Here is a 20,368-nt window from a genome sequence, read left to right as displayed (position 1 = left end):
AGGTCTGGAGGTGTGAGTTACTTCTTTTTTTTTACATCCCACTCTCTCACAGAAATACGTCGGTGTAATAGGCTTAGAGTACCAAGCATGCGGCGCTACTCAACACAGACCCACTTGTACCAAAACACGGTGTTAATGGGGGGGCCAGATTTTCACAGAGACTCGTTTTTCATCTTCACCAGTTACTTAAGACCCCTCGGACTTTGACACCAAATCCTTTTAATGGCTTATGTCTGGAATTCAGAGGCTCAGGGACGCTTTTTTTCTGCTGTGAGTCAGTAACGGCCTCTTTTCTTATTGACTTAGGTTTTCTTTGTCACTGTGTTTTACATGAAGCTGTACAGAAGACGAAGAATCAGCTTTAATTCTTAATTAAAGGGTTTTTGTGAAATATCGCAACACAAAGAAGAGAATAAGCCGTCATTTTGTCAGCTTTGGGTTTATTCTTTAGAAGTTAAGTTTAGCTGAGAGGATTTTTTGCTTCATGTTAAAGTTTATTATTTTTGTTGAGAGTTTTTTTCTTCTCAACTTAAATAAAAACCTGCATCTGCTTTGTCCAAGATTTTGTGTTCATCAAATTAAAGAAGAATAGATAGGAAGAGATTAAAGCTCAAGCTGCTTTCAGACATTTTCCTGAAATATTCTGGAGGGGCTGTGTGTGAGAACGCAAACGTTTCCTGCAGCCTCTTAGTAAAATGTCTGGAAACTGTCAGAGTGAAAGAGTCTGACCCGGACAATATCCTGCTGCTTCTTCAGAGGAGAAACACAAACTCCAGAAAATGTCCTGACACTATTTTCATGATGCTCACGTATAAAAAAAGTGTAAATGTATTTGTCCGTTTGATACCAGCTGCTGATTCTCTCTCAGCATCTCTGCTGTGTTGGCTTTGGATGATACTATTTACACTCAATAGGCTCATCCTTCAGTTATTATATATAATTTTGATTAATCTGGAATATATCAAATGTGAGACAGAAGCAGGAAGAACCAAACAGCTCGTAAAGTTTCTTCACTGTAAACTGGTGTTTGAATGAGGATTAAGAGGATTTCATTGATACCTTTGCCATTATTGATAATACTTAATGAAGCAGATCAAAGTCTGCTGTACGTTATCATCTTATTACATCACAGGATTCGTCAGATATGTTTTATTCCTATAAGCCCACGTTTAAAAACGTGTTTCACCATGTTGCAGGAGTTCACTGCACAGTTTGGATCGTTTCCTCGTCTCCGCCGGGACACATCCTCGATGTGGGTTCCTAGACATTGATAACAGGAAGTTATCTGAGACGCAAAGGATTTTGATGGTTCACACAATTTGGAACAGGTCAATTTCCATCCCTGAATATCTTGAGTGACACTACTTATGATTTCTGGAGTTTTTAATCCGACTAAATCTGCGATTAAACAGCTCCACACTTGGATTTTCAGTTCTCTGCCAATTGATTTACTACATCGTGATTGATAATGCTGACCTTCATCCTGCGGCTTGGCTCGTGATGCGACAGACCTTTGGCTTTCTGTTTTTCGCACATGTCTAAAAGATGCAGAGTGGAATTAAGACTTTCTCCTCGTGTTGTTTAACACTCGGAGGAAGAAAACCTTTCCAAACAAACACACAACACATTCCTGAAACACACACGACGTGAAGGAGCGAGCGGCGCACGGACTCTCCAGCCAAAGGCCCCGATTCATCCGAAATCCCTTTCACCGCCTGCCAAGGTGCACAGGGTCGAAGTGCAGCATGAGGCCCCGCAGACTGTTAACCAGCATCTGAACAGAGGCACAGCTGCAGTGTAGTTTTTAAAATACGTAACCAACAGCAGCAGAAAGCCTGATGCAGGAACACGCTGTGACACAAGCAGACTTTAAACCAGGTGTTCTCATTCCTGAATGAACAAATGATGCTGTGATTCAAAAGTGGAAACTCGTCTGCAGATTGAAAATCCTTCTTTTTAATGAAACCTTTTGTGTTTTGAGTTTTATTTGTTCCAGTGAAGTCACAAAAACTCAGAGGAAGTGTAGAAGCGAGCATTTGTTTTTTCTTACCTCATTTACTCCTGTGTGACAGAAGACGTTCTGCTCATATTCAGGTTGATAATCTTCATTCATTTTCTTGCTCTAATGTTCAGAAAACACATCCGTCGCTGCAGCTCCTCTTTTCAGCCTCTGTCTCAAACACTTGGTTTTAGCTCCTGTCTCTTTAAGAGACAAAGCCCAGTCTGCTCTGATTGGTCAGCTGTTCAATTGTTGTTCACTCCGGCCCAAATACTACTCGTATGATCGCAGTAGAGGCCTGAATATATATATATATACGTTTTCAGTGTAGTCATGGCGCCACCTATTAGCAACAGAAAATGTTTTCATTGTTTTATTTGTGTCTCCTACGAGGTTGAACCTTAAAATTGTCCACAAAAGTCCACATCTACATTTGAGCCAGGGACAAGTCGTGTGTTTGTCATGACATGTTACAGACTCATCACACTGAACCTGATGAATTCATGTCGTCGCTGCTTCTGCAACGATGAAGTTAAAACGCTGCGTTACGTCGTAATCGGAGTGAGTGAGTGTGAGTGTGTAGCAGGTTTAAACATGTGTCAACGTCAGTCCTGTACGTGTCCTGATAACCTGTGACCAGTGCTGGTGTTTAATGTGTAAGTGTAAAGTGAGGACAGATCAGAGCAGTGAGGAGGAAGCTCAAACAATGAAACTAGCTGAAAACAAGACTCGAACACGTCCGCATCACGATACATCTAAGAATCGAGACATTTCCGAACGTCTACTGACAGATGAACTAAATGTATATATTTCCTTTAAGTTCTTTGCCGATGTCGTGGCTTCGTCGTTTGCTCCAGTTTCCTCTGGGCTGATATTTCAAGTGATTCTGTTTCTTCCCGTGAGGCCTCAAAATACATGGATTTCACTTTTATCGTTCTCAGTTAAATAAGCGTCACAAGTCGTGCAGGTTCAGAACCATTGATGCTTGGATTTGAACATGTACGACAGAAACGTTCTGTGTGAAAGAGAAGAAAGAAAAAGAAATTCATGGAGCCGTCAGCTCTGAATCTACTGCTGCAGTCATGTGAAAAATCTCCCATTATTGTCGGACTGTTAGGAATGAAGAAAGACGGCCAGCCTTATTTTGACACTGATAGCTTTGTGTGTGTGTTGTGTGTGTGTTGTGTGTGTGTTGTGTGTGCTTGTGTTCTTTTTCCTGCCCGGGGCCGTCAGAGGAACAGTTGCACATTTCCAGTGTTGTGTGTTTGAAAAGCTGAAGTACCTGCTGCTGCACAGGACGTCCACATTCAGTCTGATTTCATTTCTTCTATTTTGAGTCTACCTGTTTTTTTCCCAACTTTATTTCTCTTATAAACTTTACAGAAGAAAACAACTCTTTACTTTATCAAGAAGTTTTGATTGTGAATCATAAAGTCACATTTAACCCTTTGAAAACAGACGTCCTGTTTGTGTTTAAATCGATCCAAAATAAAAAAACGTAATATTTAGAAAATGAATTCTTTTTGCAGCAGAAAGTCAAGACCTCTGTCTTTCATCCCGTTATGTGTGATCATGTTGATAACGTGTGAACATGTTGATAACATGTAGTAATGCCAGAGAGAGATGTTCATATCTCAAAACCTAAAAAAATGTCTTTCCTGTAATCTCTAATCTTTTGGATCAATCTGTTTATTTAGAAAAATCTGATGAGTCCGATTTTTGTCCTTTATTACACAATTTCAGTGCTTTGATCATTTATTATGTTTTTTGACGGACATAACCTTTTAGCTCAGCTCGTTCAGATTGTAGAGACAATGAGGATTTTTAAAATTAATTATGAAGAAAGAATGGTAACACTGGAGTAACATTTCCATTTTTCTAATTAAACTTCCTGCAGAATGACGGCAATTAGAAAGAAACTGAAGCCAAAAGTAAAATTAAGAAAGATGTTTTCAGAGAATGAAGTCCGGCCTCTAAATTCTTCTGAGTAATATCATCCCTCCGCCCTTCAGCGACGTGTTGAATGCAGATCATCAGGTGAAAGGAATGTTATCTGTCAGAAAACAAGCTGTCACCATGATAAAAGACGCTCCGAGGCTAATTTCTGCTGTAATTAATTTAAAATGACAAATGTTCTCTGAGCGTTATTTGTGCATGTGATTGTTTTGCTGTTGGACTTTGAGCGGCTGTTGACTGTCTGAACCCTCATAACTCCACTGGAGGAATTTATTTGCCGCTCTGAATGAGCATTTCTCTGACTCAACATTCAGCTATGCAGCTCGCCTCCCTGTGTGTTTGCACTCTGCCGCTCACTTTGTCAGTTTGCATTAGAGCAGGAGCTGTTTACCTCCGTGTGTAGAACCTGCGGAGGTGTGCGTGTGTTTGTGCATGTGTGTGTGTGTGTGTGTGTGTGCACTCTGCTTCGGCTCATGTCGGGGGGTTCAAAAGGCAGACGTGAAAACCACAATTAATATCCCACAAATCAGTTTTCGAGCACTTTGATGCCAAAACATCACAAGAATTCTGCGTTTTTTTTTTCCTCTGGCAGAGTTTTAGTCTCAGATAAGCTTCTTAAAAAACACGCAGACCATCATGTGACATTAAAGCTCTCGACTGAAATACAACATATCAACCAGCAGCCCAAAGGTATTTGATTATTTGTTTCTTTATGGAAATTGTAACAAGAGAAAAATGATTGAAATGATTAAACCAGTTTTCTGTAGATTGATAATAATCAGTTAATCAGGTTGTGATTCTCGCTGCTGTTAATTATTTGAATCAATTATTTTCTAAACAAACTGAATATTTGTAGAATCTAAAAAATGTAAAGGGATAAATAAAACTCGGTAATAGTGTTTGAAAGAGATGAGGCACCGTGGTGTGAAGCCAAAGTGTCTCTATCGCCCCCTGGTGTCTGGCTGCAGCATACGTCATCAACCTCCTCCATGTGAGCAGATGGGACATGGACCAAAGTAAAAAAAATCTAAGTTTGTCAAAGATGTTTCTGTCATTTCAAGTCGTTCTTATCTCTCTGAGGTTTGTTCAAGTGTTTCTGATCAGTTTAATTTATTATCTGATAAATGGGTTGAGACGTCATGATTGACAGCTCAGACTGACTCAGGATTGGTTGAGAGGTGGGCGGGACCTCGCTCACTACCGAACTACTACCATTGAATTAATCATGAGAGACAACGAGCAGCAGAGTAAAAGTGAGTTGGGCTTCTCTCCTCTGCTGCCTCTTGTGTTTCGTGACTGCAGATGCACAAACACTGAGCAGCGACTCGCTGCCGAACTGGCTCCTTTTTCAGCCGATGAATAATGAAAGGGGCCCGGAGAAGATCCCCTCAGCTCTGCTCTAAATTTAGCTCTGCAGGACGGGGAGGTTTCTGCCAACCGCTGATCCCAGAGAAAAAAAAAGGCCGGCCGGTTGGCTGGCTGGGTGTCCGTATCCCATTATTTGATTCCTCTCTCCTCTCACCCGCTAAATCCTGTCCTCTAATCGCCGGGCCGAGGGGGAGTCGCTGACCTCAACTCGCCAGTTTCCCTCGCAGCGAAGGACCAGCTGGCGGCAGCGGCCCAGCCTCCATTTCACTGTCAGTCATTCAATAGCCACTTGAGCTTCACAGCTCCAGAGCGCAAAGTGCCTGTGATGGGTGACGGAGCCTCGACACACTGACAACCGGTAGTTTGATGTTAGGTGGTAACGACTAGAGCCTCAACGATGTGGAGGTTTGGAGACGATACGAATATCGATATCAGGGACTTTAAAAATATCCAACACAGATATGTCGGCCTGACGCTGTTTTCAGACATGGAATGAAAACGTGTAGTTTGTCCTGTGAAGCAGCAGCAGATCGACTCGTTCACAACAACAGGAACATGTGGGGAACATTCAGGCAAGGGGCGGAGCCTGTAGAGCAGCACGACAAGTTCCAGAAAACATTTGTTCTCACCTCCAGAATGTTTCAGGAACATTTCTGCACTTCAGATGTAAAAATAGATAATATATAACCTGTGACTGATATTGGCTCTCATGTCTCGACGCATTCTCTTCATTTAACTTTTGTTTTTTCTGCTGTTGAATTAGAGATTAAACAACAACATGATTCAAAATCCCGGAGGGATCAGATTTTTGGTCGGTTAAAACACTCGGACTCGGTTGCGTCAAAACAAAATGTAAACGTGGTTGATTTTACCGTCGGCTGCGGTGAAGCCGCTGTAAGGTCCAGGGTTGCCCCGGAAACCTCCAGGCGATGCGTCAGTGGTGCCTGTGGAATGCCACGGGTCTGTTTCCTCCTATTGTGACCGACAAGAGAGAGACCCCCCCCCCTCCTCCTCCGAGGTGAACAGAGGACTCACTGAAACACCAGACAACCCACCCCCAGCCCCTGTACACACACACACACACACACACACACATACACATCATGTGCTGTTTTTACCACTGAGTCAAATACTGCGATGATAACCACCCTGATCTTCAACTGTCTGTCACGTTGGAGAGGAATCTGATTCTGAATCTGTCACTGATTCTGTTTCTTCAGGCAGACGAAGCCTCTGACGTTTGCCGACTGTATCGGGGATGAGCTGCCGGTCGGCTGGGAGGAGGCGTACGACCCCCTCGTTGGAGCTTACTATGTCGACCACAACACCAGTGAGTTTACGTCTTCAGTTGGTACCGCCCCCATCGCTCTCCGTTTATACCTGGAGTGTCTCATGTCCACATCCACGCACCCATTCTCCTCTCGCCCTCCTGTCCTTCCAGAGAGCACCCAGCTGGAGGACCCGCGGGCCCAGTGGCAGCGGGAGCAGGAGACCATGCTGCGGGACTACCTGGCTGTGGCCCGGGACGCCCTCAGTGCCCAGAAGGAGATCTACCAGGTGAAGGAGCAGAGGCTGCGGCTGGCGCAGCAGGAGTACCGGCAGCTCAACGACGCGTGGAGGGACAAGACGACGTCGCAGACCAGCTGTAAGTACCGTGGCGAGGGAGGAAGCTCGGCCTGACACCAACAAGCTCCTGATGCAAACAAGGGGAGGAGACTCTTCCTCAAACACATGTTTAAGTGAACAATAAAAACACAGGTTACAGTTACACACTCCTCACACCTGTCATCCTTCTGTGAATCAACCCCACGTAAAGATTACGTTCATTTATACATTTTCATTATAGAGCTGCAGGATTCTGGATCAAATGAGATCACGATCATCCCTCGTGATGTTTTTTAAACAACAAAGATGTTTAAACAACAAAAATATAAAGATTTGAATCTTTAATCAGATCCATGAATCTGACTGTTGTCTGCTCTTATTTTTACTTACGTAATGTTATCTTTAAACATTACTGTTTGTTTTCTTCATCTTTCTTCTGCAGTGAACTCAAGATCATCGTCTTCCAGCAAGTACGACCCCGAGATCCTGAAAGCAGAGATAGCTACATCTAAAAGTCGGGTAAGAGCCTGCTGGTCTGCCTCCTGTTGGCTGATCCCAGATCTATTAAACATACAGTAGCTGTCGGAGTTCAGGCCTGAAGATCAATATTATATTCATCAACGGTTGAGCTTAATAAATTGATCATTTTGTCATCAAAGCGTTGAAAAACAAAATCTGAAAACCTAAAGATATCGAGTGACAATGACAAGAAAGAAAATAAATATAAAACAAGATTAAATCAAGACAAACTCATTTTCAAACTATCTCCATTCAAGATGCAACTTGAGCAAACGTACGATTTAAGAACAAAGAAGTCTGTGAATCTTCTCACACAGTTTTGGTTTGAGTTTTTTTTTAATGAGGTTAATTAATATAAAAACGTCACCGGCCTTCTTCTTTGGATCCTTCCACACCCTGACAGTTTCACTCCTCTCCTTCGTGTCTCAGGTGAACAAGCTGAAGCGGGACCTGGCCTGTATGAAGCAGGAGCTGCAGTTCAAAGAACAAGGCTTCGAGACCCTCAGAGAGTTAGTACACACACACACACACACACACACTTCCTCTCAGCTCTCTCTCCTGTGGCTGTTCGTGGTCCGGAGGTGCAGGTTAACAGATGTATTTGTTGACACTGGGCTTCCATCCTCACACTGAGGTCTGTGACCGGCGCTCCTGATTTTATTTCATGAGCAAAGTAAGACAGTCAGAGTCTGACTTGAATAACAAACGTTAGTGTGACCTTCCCTCAGACTTCACATTCACAAACACCTTCCTCTGAAGATTCCTGCTGAGAAACTGTAAAGAGCAGAACTGAGAGAATTCGTCAGCCTCCTCAGAGAGGTTTCTGTCGTTTATCTATTTATTACAATTAGCTTTTTAAATGGTCAGCTCAGAAAGTCAGAAAACATGTCAGCAATTATTATTGTCTTGAATAATGAATTCATTGTGAAGTCTTTAAAATGTCAGAAACAAGACGACTGACCATTTATACAAACACAAACGTAAACAGCCCCTGAAAGTCAACGAAGATTCTAAATTCGTCAAACATAAATTCTTAAAATGATCAAACCCTGAAACTGATGGAAATAGAATCAGGTGATAGAATCGACAGCAACGCGACACTCGATAGTTCAACTCGTCCGACTGTAGTGACAGTAGACACTCTACGTGGCGTTAGGATTTCACAACTGAGCCTCTATCACAGTGTGGAAACAGCTTTCACATGTGCGGGAGTGTGAATGATTGATTTTTGTTGTTGTTTGTAGATAAGACATTTTTTAAATAGTGTAGATTCAAAATGGAAATAAGAAAAGCTAAACTAAAATCCCGAACGTGACGCATCTGTCTTCAAGAATCTTTGCCTGGTTCTTATCTTTCATTCGTCGTAATCGGTCGCCTGTGAATAATTCGTGGGAATAACGTTGTGCCGTTGGGATGAAGCAGTTAAGACGTCCTCTGCTGCGGGTTCTGTTGAACAGCATGTGTTCAGAACTTGTAAAAAAATGTTACTCAGGGATTTGAGCGTCCAGTAAACCGCCGCTTATCGCTCCAGTTATTTGCTGGAGCTTTATCACACATTCCATTAGATCATTAAACACTAACGCCTCCATAAACACACCAGCGGAGCAGCAGCTCAGGAATGTGGATGTGAGGGGAAACACCCAGTCCACCTGACCTACAGTGCCTCTGCACCTCAGCTGACTGGCAGCCGCTCCGAGGCTCAGGAGGAGGCCGTCGGTGGTTCGGATTTTGAAATCTCGTTGGAGAGCCGATGGTCCAAAGTTGAGTTGAGCAGGAATGTCCGGTGTGTTTGTCCTCCCTCGCTCAGCCCAGCGAGGGTGTCAGGAGGATTAAAGAGTAGCTGAGGCAGAGCGGTCGGACGACATTCCTCTGCGACTTTCCTCTCCTGTTACAGTCACCAGATGCCGCGTGAAAGCCAATCACTGTTTGCAGAAATACGAATTGGCCCGAGCTGGAATGTTGCTGTGCACACCGCTCCTGATAAGATTTTACAAAATACTGGAGCAGAGGAGAGCGATGTTTTCTGATATACAGAACAAGAACAGCGTGGCCCTCTCTGCACACTGTGCCGCTTGGTTCTGTTGTTCAGACGAGAGAACGACTGATCTTTGGGGCCCAATACTGATATTCTATCACATTATCAGGTTTATTCTCTCAAGGTTTTTAAACTCCCCTAGACTGGTTCTGCTCCAGTTCAAACCAGTAAGACCAGACCAAGACTAATCTGGACTCAGTATCTGAATACACTGTGTGTAAAGCAGTGTCCATAAACTTTTGGCCACTGTCTTTTTATTTCATATTAGTTTGGACTCTAGTTTTTACAGCTTGACTCATATTTTAGTTCCTGAAAGATTCGGGCTCTGATTTGAACCTTTTTGCTCTCGTAAAAATAATCTGCTTTTATAGAAACACGATATAAAACCACTGAGGAAACATTTAAAGAAATTCATATTTGTAAAAATATGAGTTCCTGATTGTTACCAGCCTCAGAGGGATGTGTTCAGTGTTTCTCTGTATTAGTAAAGAGGTCATTGTCATTTCAAGTATCAAAACATTAATAACAAGGTTTTCACTCGGAGACGATCGCTCCTTGGTCTCTGCTGTTAAAGACAAGTCCCTCCCTCGCTCCTTTGGCTGCTTCCTCATTCTCTCTCTCCCTTGTTCCCTCTCTTTCCGTCCCTCCCCCTCTTCCCTCTCTGAAGAATGTGGACGGACCTGTTATTCAGATGCATGCATGACTTGTCGATGACAGGGTTTACATAGTCCCTGCTGCCACCGCTGCCTGAGACGGTTGTTTTTCCCGGGTCGTCCCAGTGTCCTCTCGGATAAAAGCAGGATCTGATCTGACGTGTTTAACGTTTAAGTCACTGAACCAACATGTGATTGTTATCTCAACTGTTTAAATTCACCTGAAGGCAACGACACACTATCCAACATGTTTGATTCGACCTGTGATACGAGTCTCGTTCAGGGGTTTGATGTTGTTTTTGAACTGTTCTCTTTTTACACTGAGCAACTTCTAAAATAAATAAAACTAAGATAACAAAATAAAGAATTAAATCCTCTTTCTAGAAACGATCTGTTACAGGAATAAAACTTCATGATGCATTCATGTGCTCCTCAGATAATCCAAATGTCTTTATGTACTTTAAACTCAGATTGTAAAAACAACACATATATACACAACTTATCTAGGTCACTCTACATTAGCCTTAAATCATATTACAAATTAGATGTTAATTTACTATTAATTAATCGTCAGTATTAAAGGTTTCTAACATTTGTTTTTGTTCACCATGTTTTTGTAAATATATGACGTCAAAAAAATATATTGTAACAAAACTTTTACCAACTTTCTGAGTAGTTCACATGAATTTCCAGTAAAATGTTTATTATTCCGACACGTCACTTTAATCAATTGAGTGTTTAAAAAATTTAAATTCATAAAACCAGTCGATGTAAAGTAGAAATTAACTGTCATGTTTGTTGGGATCATTTAATATTTGCATCTCAAAACAGATATGACACATGCAGCCCTGCTCCTCGGCTGAGTCCCATAAAATTCAAACCTCCGACACTGTTTAAACACAGATAACCTTCCTTCTGCTCCACAGTTTTCAGTCCGTTACGAACAGTAACTCAGAAACTTTGGAGAATATTCGTGAGGAGAGATTACGTGTGACAGTTGACTTCATTAGCAAAACAGAGTCAGTGTGTTTGTTTATCACGAACTGAAGCTGAACCAGTTCCCTATGCAAACATGAAGAAATCATCTCATTTACACTGAACCATCATGTGACTTAAACATTTCGATAAGATGCTGTCGTTAACCCCCCACCCTCTACCTCCTCCATTGTTCCTCCAGGATCGACCAGAAGGTGTCGAACAGTTCGTACGGCTTCAAGCTGCAGGAGGCGCAGGCCATCCTGAGCGAGGTCCGCTCCATCCGAGACGCCATCAGCTCCGGAGAGAAGGAGAAACAGGAACTCATGCAGGTACAGTCAGATTCATCTCCATGGAAACAAAGAATAAGTGGACTCATCCCAAATATTGGTTTAAGTTTTATTTACAAAATAAAAGATGTCGCCTGCATGTTTGTGGAGCAGCTCCTCCTCCTGCGTTTGGATCCTCTTCGGTTTTATTAGTCCGATGAAAAGTGCTGAAAACCTCAGGATGATAAACGATCTGCTGACTCTGCAGCGAAGCGACAGTAAAGAGCAGGGAAAAGAAGTGATTTCTCTTCATGAAGGAGGGAATATAACAGAGCCTTTATAAGGAGGAGGAGATGGAGTATAAACAAGCGAACGAGGCGAGGAACAGGAGTCGTCAGACGACTCTCAGGAGAGCCTGCTCTCGTGTTAAAACACTTTACATTTTACTGCCGGGAGGAAAACAAGCCAGACGCACTGAAGCAGATTTAGTGATGGAGGTGAGTGGAGGCTGCAGGTGGAGCTTTACTGTCACACCTCAGTCGTTTCTGATGACGGCCTGTGGGGGGGGGGGGCCCGAGCGGCGAGGAGTCGTCCTGAAAGCAGAAACACTGTGGCTGCAGGTCAACAGTTTTGAGCAGGATCCTTGAAAACATCAGCAGAACACACGATGCACCACAGAGCTCCTTTACAACCATCTTTAAAATTCGCCCTGAGAGTTTACTAAAGATCTTAATGTAAAACTTAAACTATGAAACACCTTAAAGAAATAAATGAGTATTATTTTTTATCTAATCTGGCCTCTGATGTGTTGAAGGTGTTTTCCACCTAGTTTGTCATCTCTCCTCCTCTTCCCCCCCCGTCCTTCGACTGTGTGTGACAGCGTTCCTGTGTGAACTCGTCCGTGTGTCCTCCACGGGCTGCAGAGTTTATTAAAGATGCATGATGGGACTTGGCGGCAGATGTACGATGTACTTTCTCTGCAGAGACGAACATGAAATCTGTTCGTTGTTTGCTTCTGATGCATCAACTGACAAACAACGGTTTATTGAGTCTGGATATTTATTAGAAAATAAAGTTTTAACTTCTCCAGGTTTTAACTTTAGCTGCTGCATCTGCTCGACATATTAAACAGATAATGTGGAGAAGTTAAAAACCCAAAAATAATTATCATTAATGTCCTAAACATTAGACACAAGTCGTAAATATATCCATGTAGATGTGTGACACCAGGTCTTATCAGAGAAAGCTGCAGATTTTTTAGGCGTCAGTGGAAGGAGAGTGTTTTCAATAAAACATAATCTGCTCTGTGCACTTGTCCCCCCCCCCCCGTACCATGTGCAGCTGACAGCTCTGTGTGTGTGTCAGTGTGTGTGTGTGTGTGTGTGTGTCAGTTCAGAACCTGAAAATTTGGTTTCCAGCTTAAACCAAAAAAAAAACCATCCTCACATCAGGTCCCACTGATCAGAAAGAGCTTTGTCGTCTTTTCGCGTTCCGTCCTCTGATGATGACGTGTCCTTCATTACAAAACTGTTCTAAACAAGGTTTGGTTCAGTAGATTCAAGAATCTGGCACGAAACCGGATCAAGAACCAGATCTGATGAAAGTTTTGATCTTGAATCATATTTGACGGATATCATCTTAAGATGTTTGTATTTTATCAAACAGTCATTCTCTCCTCATCCTCTGTGGCTCATCTCATCCTTTTCGTGTTCGTGCAGAAACTGGCGGTGCTGAAGGACGGTTTCCAGCTGGACTCTGGATCGCAGCAGGACCTGTGGGGCAGCAGTCCCTCGCTCGCCAACTCGGAGCTGTCCATCCCGCGGCTCTACTCGGACGCCGGCTCTCAGACCGACATCCCCGCAGAGGTGAGTGTGGAGCGTCCGGAAAGACCAGGACGTAGTTTTAAACTTCACAGGGCAGCGATGACGTCACAGCAAAGACAGAAAGTCCGCTGCACTTCAGCGTTTTGATTCAAAGTATTCCACATCTTGTTTGTTTATTCTAATTTATGTGTTTTAACATTTACCTCATGTCGTTTGTTTTAGTTCATAACCAGCAGCAACAAACTGGCGGAGAAGGTTCGTCTGAGTCTGAAGTACGAGGAGGCCAAGAGAAGGTAGTCGTCACTTTGACAGGCCAGTGAGGAGTTTGTGTTTTGTGTGTCTCTGTCCTTCACATTCACCATCTGTCTCCTCTCCTCACACAGGATCGCCACCATCGAGGTGCAGATAGCCAAACTGGACAGCGAGGCGTGGCCGGGGCTGCTGGACCCCGAGCGAGATCGTCTCATCCTCATCAACGAGAAGGAGGAGCTGCTGAAGGAGCTGCAGTACATCAGCCCCCGCCAGCGGCTGGAGCCCAACGACGCAGAGAAGCTGGAGTCGGAGAAGAAACGTCTGGAGAGAGACCTGCAGGCCGCCAGAGACAACCAGAGCAAGGCTCTGACCGAGAGGTGAGGCGGGGGAGGGCGGCTGGACCAGATCAGTTTGAGCTCTTCATTTCAGTCGCAGAGATCAGATCAGAGATTCACTTCTTCAAGAACCAGGAGCAGGTTCCCTCAGATACCCGTCATCAACAAGTTCCACATTTCTGGTTTTCAGCTAAATTATGAGAAGAACCGCATCTGTATTGTTGCTTTATTGATTTAAATAGTATTTATAACATTTACTCGACTCTGATTCACCCTCCTCTCCTCTTTATTGCTTCATCCTCCTTTCTCCTTCCCTCAAAATCAGCAAACCAGAACCACCGCTCCTCCTCCTCCTCCTGCTCTAACAGGACTCTTGTTGTTCTGAGTTCAGGTCAGACTCTACCTGAGCTCAGTTGCTCTTTGTGTCTTGTCTCCTGATTCTGAAACCCGAGGCGCCACCGAGCCAGGTCATAAAAGGAAGCCCTGTAGTCCAGCGTTCTCCTGCTGACACCAGAAATATGCGCACACACTGAAAATGTCACGTTCACCAACCTCGAGTCCGTCCTTTAGTTCTTTCTTCACACCCACTCAAATGCTTTTAGGTGTTCTGACCAATCAGAGGCTTCGCTGTGATTAGGTCATGATGAGACAAACATGGAGAATGTCGTTCATACAGCAAAACTAACAAAACACGCACGCACACACACACAGGTTAAAAAATTTGGTTTTTAGAGCATTTGAAAGATTTTTGGGTAAAACATAAATCAGATGTCAAAGTGCGTCATGTAAACAGTTAAAACATTGTGATGAAACCATAATAAGAAAAATAAAATAACATCAAATATAATCAGCTGGTTAAAGAGATTAAACAGGTTAAATTAAAGTCTGTTCACTTCGACTCAAAGATTAACTGAATATTATTAAATATATTTATATTCTGCACAACATAAATGACTTGTTGGTAAATCTGTTAAACCGTGAGGCAAAAATAATCCAGAGTTAATAAATGTAAATCCCGTCCCAACATCTGAATTCTGACAGAAGACAAAACAGACTAATACATTTGGATCAATGTCTGATTTAAAAAAAAAATAAATAAAAAGCAATTCTTCAGCACTGGAATGTTTTAGAAACTTTGAGCAGATTTCAGTTTCGTCACGTCTTTGGCTCGGGGCTGAGAAGTGTGAGCATGAGCATAACAGAGGAATAGTTATGTGACAGGAAACACAGGTTAGCAGGAACACACACACACACACACACACACACACACAGTCGCACTCTGTGACTTGATCTCCACTAGTTTCCTCTCAAACTGTGGATCATATTATCTTCTGTTAATGGACCGGTTTCCTCCAAACAAAGCTCCAACAAACAGGTGACACCTGAACGCGTCGCTGCCGCCGTGTCACATCCGTTAACGTCCCCTCAGCTGCTCACACCTCCAGTGTTTGCAGAGATTACGTTTTTTTTTTTTTTCTTTCAATCTTCCTGAATATAAAGCAGAGCGACGTGATAGAGACGCTCCGTTATTGAACAAAGGTTTTTTCATTTTCTGTCGTTTCAGGCTGCGACTTCACTGCAAAAGAAACAAACTGGTCCGGGAGCTGGAGGAGACGGTTCGACTCGCTACGTCACTACACACTCAACTCAAAAGGTCTGTTCATGGGATTCCTGATTATTCAGGCTAGCTCTTCGTTTTAAAAGCTGTTTAATCGCTTTACAAATGAAGAAGAGGAGACGTTCACGCAGAGGAGACGTGTCGCTGAAATGTTCCGGAGGTTCTGAATGTGAGAACACAGATGTTGCTCCGGATATTTAACCTCTGATGACCGAACATTGGTGAAAGATGAAACTTGTTTTTTTCCCCTCGACTTTCTCAGTGAATCTCATTTCATCTAAATTCAGCTCAGAGCTCAGTGTTTTTTGAGATTTTGAGATGATGCAAACCTGCAGTAAGAATCTCAGGAAGAATGTTGTTAAATATTTCACGCTGCTGGTTTCCAAGTTCAAACTAAAAGGTCGACGTTCTCTCCGTGTTTCTGTTCTCACCTCACGTCTCTTTTGTTCCGTCATCAGTTCAGTCTCAAAGAGAAAGCAACAAATGAGCCGCTACTGCTTTAATGACTGATCTGTCGTTACAGCAGCGATGAGTCAACCAGTTTGGACACGTCCTTGATGAATGTTGAAAGTGTGAAGCTGTTTTCTATGCAGCTTTCACGATGACCTCACATTAACAAGTTCTGTTTAGAAACAGTAGATTTATTTTATCAAACGGTTGAAGTGTCTTCGTCGTAGATTCTAACTCTTCTGGTTTTCTCTCGCTCTTCCCTGCAGCCTCTCAGCCAGCACCTTGTCGTGTTCTTCCGGCAGCAGTCGAGGATCTCTGACGTCGAGCCGCGGTTCCCTCGCCACCACCTCCAGCCTGGGCTCCACCTCCTCGCTCAGCTTCACCGACATCTACCTGGAGCAGCCCGAGCTGGCCGACCCGGACTTCCAGAACAAGCTGGACAGCCTCCTGCAGGAGGGCGGCCAGGGCGGCTACCGCCCCTCCAGCTCCATCACCACCATCCACGAGCACGAAGTGGTGACGGGCTGTGGAGGCAGGGACGCCGTGAGGCCCGAGGGCAAAACGGGAGGGCTGGGAGGAGACACGGAGTTCTCAGCTGGAGGGAGCGCAGGGGGCGGAGGAGCGGAGCTGGGGTCGTCCAGGATCCAGGCCCTCAGACTCTCAGAAACCCCCCGCTCCATGAGCTCTTTATCGCCACGCTCGTCCCTCTCCTCGCTATCGCCGCCGTGCTCACCGCTGGTCACAGACACTAGTTTCCTGTCCGGTGAGACATTTGCGGGACAGACAGGACCCGGCGGTTTAGGCCTGGACCTGGAGCTTCACAGTAGGCTCACAGAGCTGGAGCTCAGCCTGGACGCTCAGAAGCAGCGGCAGGATGAGCGCGAGGGCTCCGGTGGGCTGGAGGAGAAGCAGAACGTCAACACCACGCTTAGCGGGGACGTCAAAGGTAAACAGGAAGTTTTTAGAACTGCATCCTGTGTTTTCAACCAGTACATGAATCAGTACAATTAATCATCAGCGAGTAGAAAAACAGTCGTGAACACAGACTGAGTAAAGATCACACATGTGACCAATCGGCTGGAAGAGATACCGATGATACAGCGTCACTTGAGGAGCTCGTCCATCTTTACCCGTCTTTATTTACAGTCTGTGCTCCATGTTAGGACGAAGGCAACAGTTAAATTAGTGATTTTTCACAAAGTTTCCAAACTTTTTAATGAACTGATCCACAGTTACCCTCTTCACAGAAACCTCATCACAACACACGAATGATGAAGATGAGTTATGACTCGTATAAAACTAAATAATACCATAAAATGGACTCGTCGTTAAATAAGCGAGCGACTCTGAGAGGGGGTGGGGGGAGGTGGTGTAACAGCTCTGAAGTGATCTCCAGTTAATAAGATGAGAACGATGATGAATTATCTGCAGAGAGGAGGGGGGTGCACGAGGTGATGTAACAGCTTCATCTCTCAACGCTACAACTTTATTGGACAGCAGGACACCAGGAATACTCCGTGTGTGTGTGTGTGTGTGTGTGTGTGTGTGTGTGCGTGTGCGTGTGCGTGTGCGTGTGCGCGTGTGTGTGGAAATTTAATAGGGTGAGTGAAACCTGACAGGAGAGAGGAGGTGAAGGTTAGAGAGGTGTTGGATTACAGCTCCTGTGTGTGTCTGTGTGTTTCTGTCAGTGTGTGTTTCTGTCAGTGGCTGCTTCCCGGCTCCATCCAAACGTCTATATTTACATTTTAAAGCTAAATTCTCCAGACGAGTGTTTTAACTCTGTATCAGTAATAATCTCCGTCCACACTAACACACGTCACATGACCGTTCACGTCCACTGGTCATGTGGTGTAAACAGGAAGCAGATTGCCACAAACGAGGAACATTGATGGTCTAAAGTCAGAGCAGAGATTTTCTTTTCTTGGAGCAGCGACGAGGTGGAACTGTCACGGACAGGAAGTGTTAGCGACACTTTGTCTTCACCGCTGGTAGTCGAGTCACGTGACTGATGAGAACCAATCAGGAAGAGAAGGTGGGCGTCATCGACATTGTTTACAGAAGTCTCCGTTTCTGTTCGTCCAAACTAAAACGCAACCCCAGAGATTTCAAACTAAAACCAGACCAGTTTACACAAGTGTCTGATGTAGAGGCTGGAAAACTGGTGTAACCATAGCAACTGTGATGTTCCATAACTGAAATGAGTTGAACGGTTCTTTCATCATGTTAAATCCTCGTTTGTTTGTAAACTGAAAACGTTTGTGTTCAGACAACTGTGACTGAGACAAAGTGATAATCCTGAACATTCTCAGGCAGCTTCTGGACTCATGAAGAAAACAGACTCGAGCGTCACAGGAGACGCAACGTTACGTCAGCGGCAGAGAGTGAAAATGAAAGTCATTGTTTGTTGTAAGAACTGAAGATGAACCGTGTCGAGGCTCGGGTGAAGTTTGGAGCTGAACGTGACTCCTCCTTGCAGCTGCAGGAGAAAGGTGGACAAGGAGGTGTCTGGTTTCCAGCTCTCTGCTCTCAACATGTTACTCTCTAACGTCACAGACAGGAGCCCGACAGTCATTGTCTTTATGTGCAGAAGAGCGTGTCCCTGATCCGAGCCTGACGGGGGGGGGGGGGTTCGGACAAAGACGTTATTTGTTTCGGGTGGGGTTTGGTCAAGATGGTCGGGCCAATACTTGATTCTTTTTATTCTGCATGTGCCAGTGATCGAGGAAAACTATTGATAAGAAAAATATTCAGAAGTGTAGTTTCTATAAAATTATCAACAGAACATCCAAGATTATCTTCATTTATCATTAACACGCATCTTTTCCTTCCTTTTTGTTTCTCAGACTCGGCTCCTCAGGTGAGGGGGGCGGTGCTGAAGAAGATGGGCGTGTCCTCTGCGGTGTCTGACGAGTCGGTGGCCGGTGACAGTGGAGTGTACGAGCCCTCAGAGCGCAGGTACGACGGTGAACAGTCGCTGCTCGAACGTGGTCTTTTCTATGGATCCTATCTGTGTATAAATACACATTTTCCTTTCCTGCATGTATGTGATTGAACATGATAATGTGATATTCATGATGTAAGTGTGTGTTTGTGTTCCCTCCAGGCCGGGCCTCCCTGCCGACCTCCTCCTCAGCTCCTACGAGGAGCGTTTGGAACCCGACTGCTCTCAGGTGCAGCTCGGCTTCCGCTACGAGTCCAGAGACCAGCGCTTCACCGTCTACGTCATGCAGCTGTCCAACTGCAGCGCCCTCTGTCTGCCGGCTGACCAGAAAATGTACAAACTCTTGGTTGTGTTAGACGTCACTTTAAATGTGTAGAAGAACCTCTTCCTGTTAGCATCATGCGTCTAACGCCGCTGCCTGCGTCTCTTCCTCAGGTATGTGCGTGTGGCAGTGCTGCCCTGCGTGGAGACCACCCGCTGCCTGTTCCGAACACGCGGCTCTTTGTTTCAAGACACCGTGGAGCTCAATGAGGTGTTCGGCGTGCAGATATCCCATGGTGCACTGCGCCAGAAAACCCTGAGGGTGGACGTGTGCACCACCAGCAAGTCCGGCCATGAAGAGTGTCTGGTGAGTGTGTGGAGACGATGAATGTGAACTTTCTTGGGCTCGTTCTGTCTAACCTCCGTCCATCTTGCCTCTTTCTCCAGGCGGGCGCTCAGATCAGTTTGGCTGATGTCAGCTGTTCGGATGAGAGACGCACAAAGTGGTACAACCTGCTGAGCCGCGCCTACATGCCTGACATCAACAACAAGGACAAGGAGAGCAGAGCAGCCGGCGGCTCGGACAGGGTAATGACGGGGGGAGAGGCTGCCTCCCAGTGGTCACTGATCAAACTTATTGAACCAAAGAATTAAATTTAAAAAGTTTTTTTTAATCTAGTACCACTGTTTACTGTGTCCTGTGTTGTTTAAAGGTCATTAGATAAATTACAATATTAGTTTGCATTAAACAGGAAGAACGTTTTGTAAGCTTTGAGGATCAACGCAGATATAAATGTGTTTCAGACTCGTGTTTCCAGCAGTGACACGGTCGGAGCTTCTGAGGACGACGAGTGGTGAGTGTCTGTTAAAAGTTGTTCCTCAGCAGGATTGAACAAAAGCTACCAGACAGATTTCCAGTGAACTTGGTGGAAGGGAAAGAATTCACATCTAGTTCCTGTCCTCGTCTTCCTCGTCTTCTAACTGTGGGTCACTCTTAGGCACGGTGACACGCTGGAGGCGGACCTGTTTGATGATGAAGAAGGAAATGGCGTGGGGGAAGTGGGGCCTCTGGAGGAGGAGGAGGATGAGTTTTATCCCGACAGCAGCCGATGGGAAGCAGAAGAAGAGGAGGAGGAAGAGGAGGCAACTAAACCTCCTCCTCCTCCTCCTCCTCCTCCAGCAGCAGCAGCAGCAGCAGCAGCATCAAGGATCCCAGAGAAGGTAACTGTGTTTTATCTTCAGTAGTTTTGTGGTTGATTTTTATTTCCTCATAAAAACCAGGAAAAAAAAAAAAGAGCCATGTTCAACC

General features: G+C 44.6%; 1 protein-coding gene across 1 annotated transcript in view; it reads left to right on the top strand.

The window, feature by feature from the left end:
* wwc1 (WW and C2 domain containing 1) overlaps positions 1-20,368 on the top strand; it is a 28,316-nt gene that overhangs the window by 2,597 nt on the left and 5,351 nt on the right. The window contains exons 2-17 of the mRNA XM_069539856.1: positions 6,544-6,653; positions 6,765-6,968; positions 7,371-7,447; positions 7,877-7,956; positions 11,313-11,442; positions 13,098-13,244; positions 13,425-13,495; positions 13,586-13,831; positions 15,354-15,443; positions 16,124-16,803; positions 18,701-18,812; positions 18,961-19,131; positions 19,234-19,426; positions 19,507-19,647; positions 19,864-19,913; positions 20,058-20,280. Coding sequence (XP_069395957.1) covers positions 6,544-6,653; positions 6,765-6,968; positions 7,371-7,447; positions 7,877-7,956; positions 11,313-11,442; positions 13,098-13,244; positions 13,425-13,495; positions 13,586-13,831; positions 15,354-15,443; positions 16,124-16,803; positions 18,701-18,812; positions 18,961-19,131; positions 19,234-19,426; positions 19,507-19,647; positions 19,864-19,913; positions 20,058-20,280 — 2,725 coding nt within the window. The remainder of the gene's footprint in view (positions 1-6,543; positions 6,654-6,764; positions 6,969-7,370; positions 7,448-7,876; positions 7,957-11,312; positions 11,443-13,097; positions 13,245-13,424; positions 13,496-13,585; positions 13,832-15,353; positions 15,444-16,123; positions 16,804-18,700; positions 18,813-18,960; positions 19,132-19,233; positions 19,427-19,506; positions 19,648-19,863; positions 19,914-20,057; positions 20,281-20,368) is intronic.

The sequence above is a fragment of the Paralichthys olivaceus genome, chromosome 15, assembly GCF_024713975.1.
Source record: "Paralichthys olivaceus isolate ysfri-2021 chromosome 15, ASM2471397v2, whole genome shotgun sequence".
Taxonomy (NCBI): Eukaryota; Metazoa; Chordata; class Actinopteri; order Pleuronectiformes; family Paralichthyidae; genus Paralichthys; species Paralichthys olivaceus.
The sequence above is the reverse complement of the archived record's forward strand: the minus strand, read 5'-3'. Positions and strand labels throughout refer to the sequence as shown.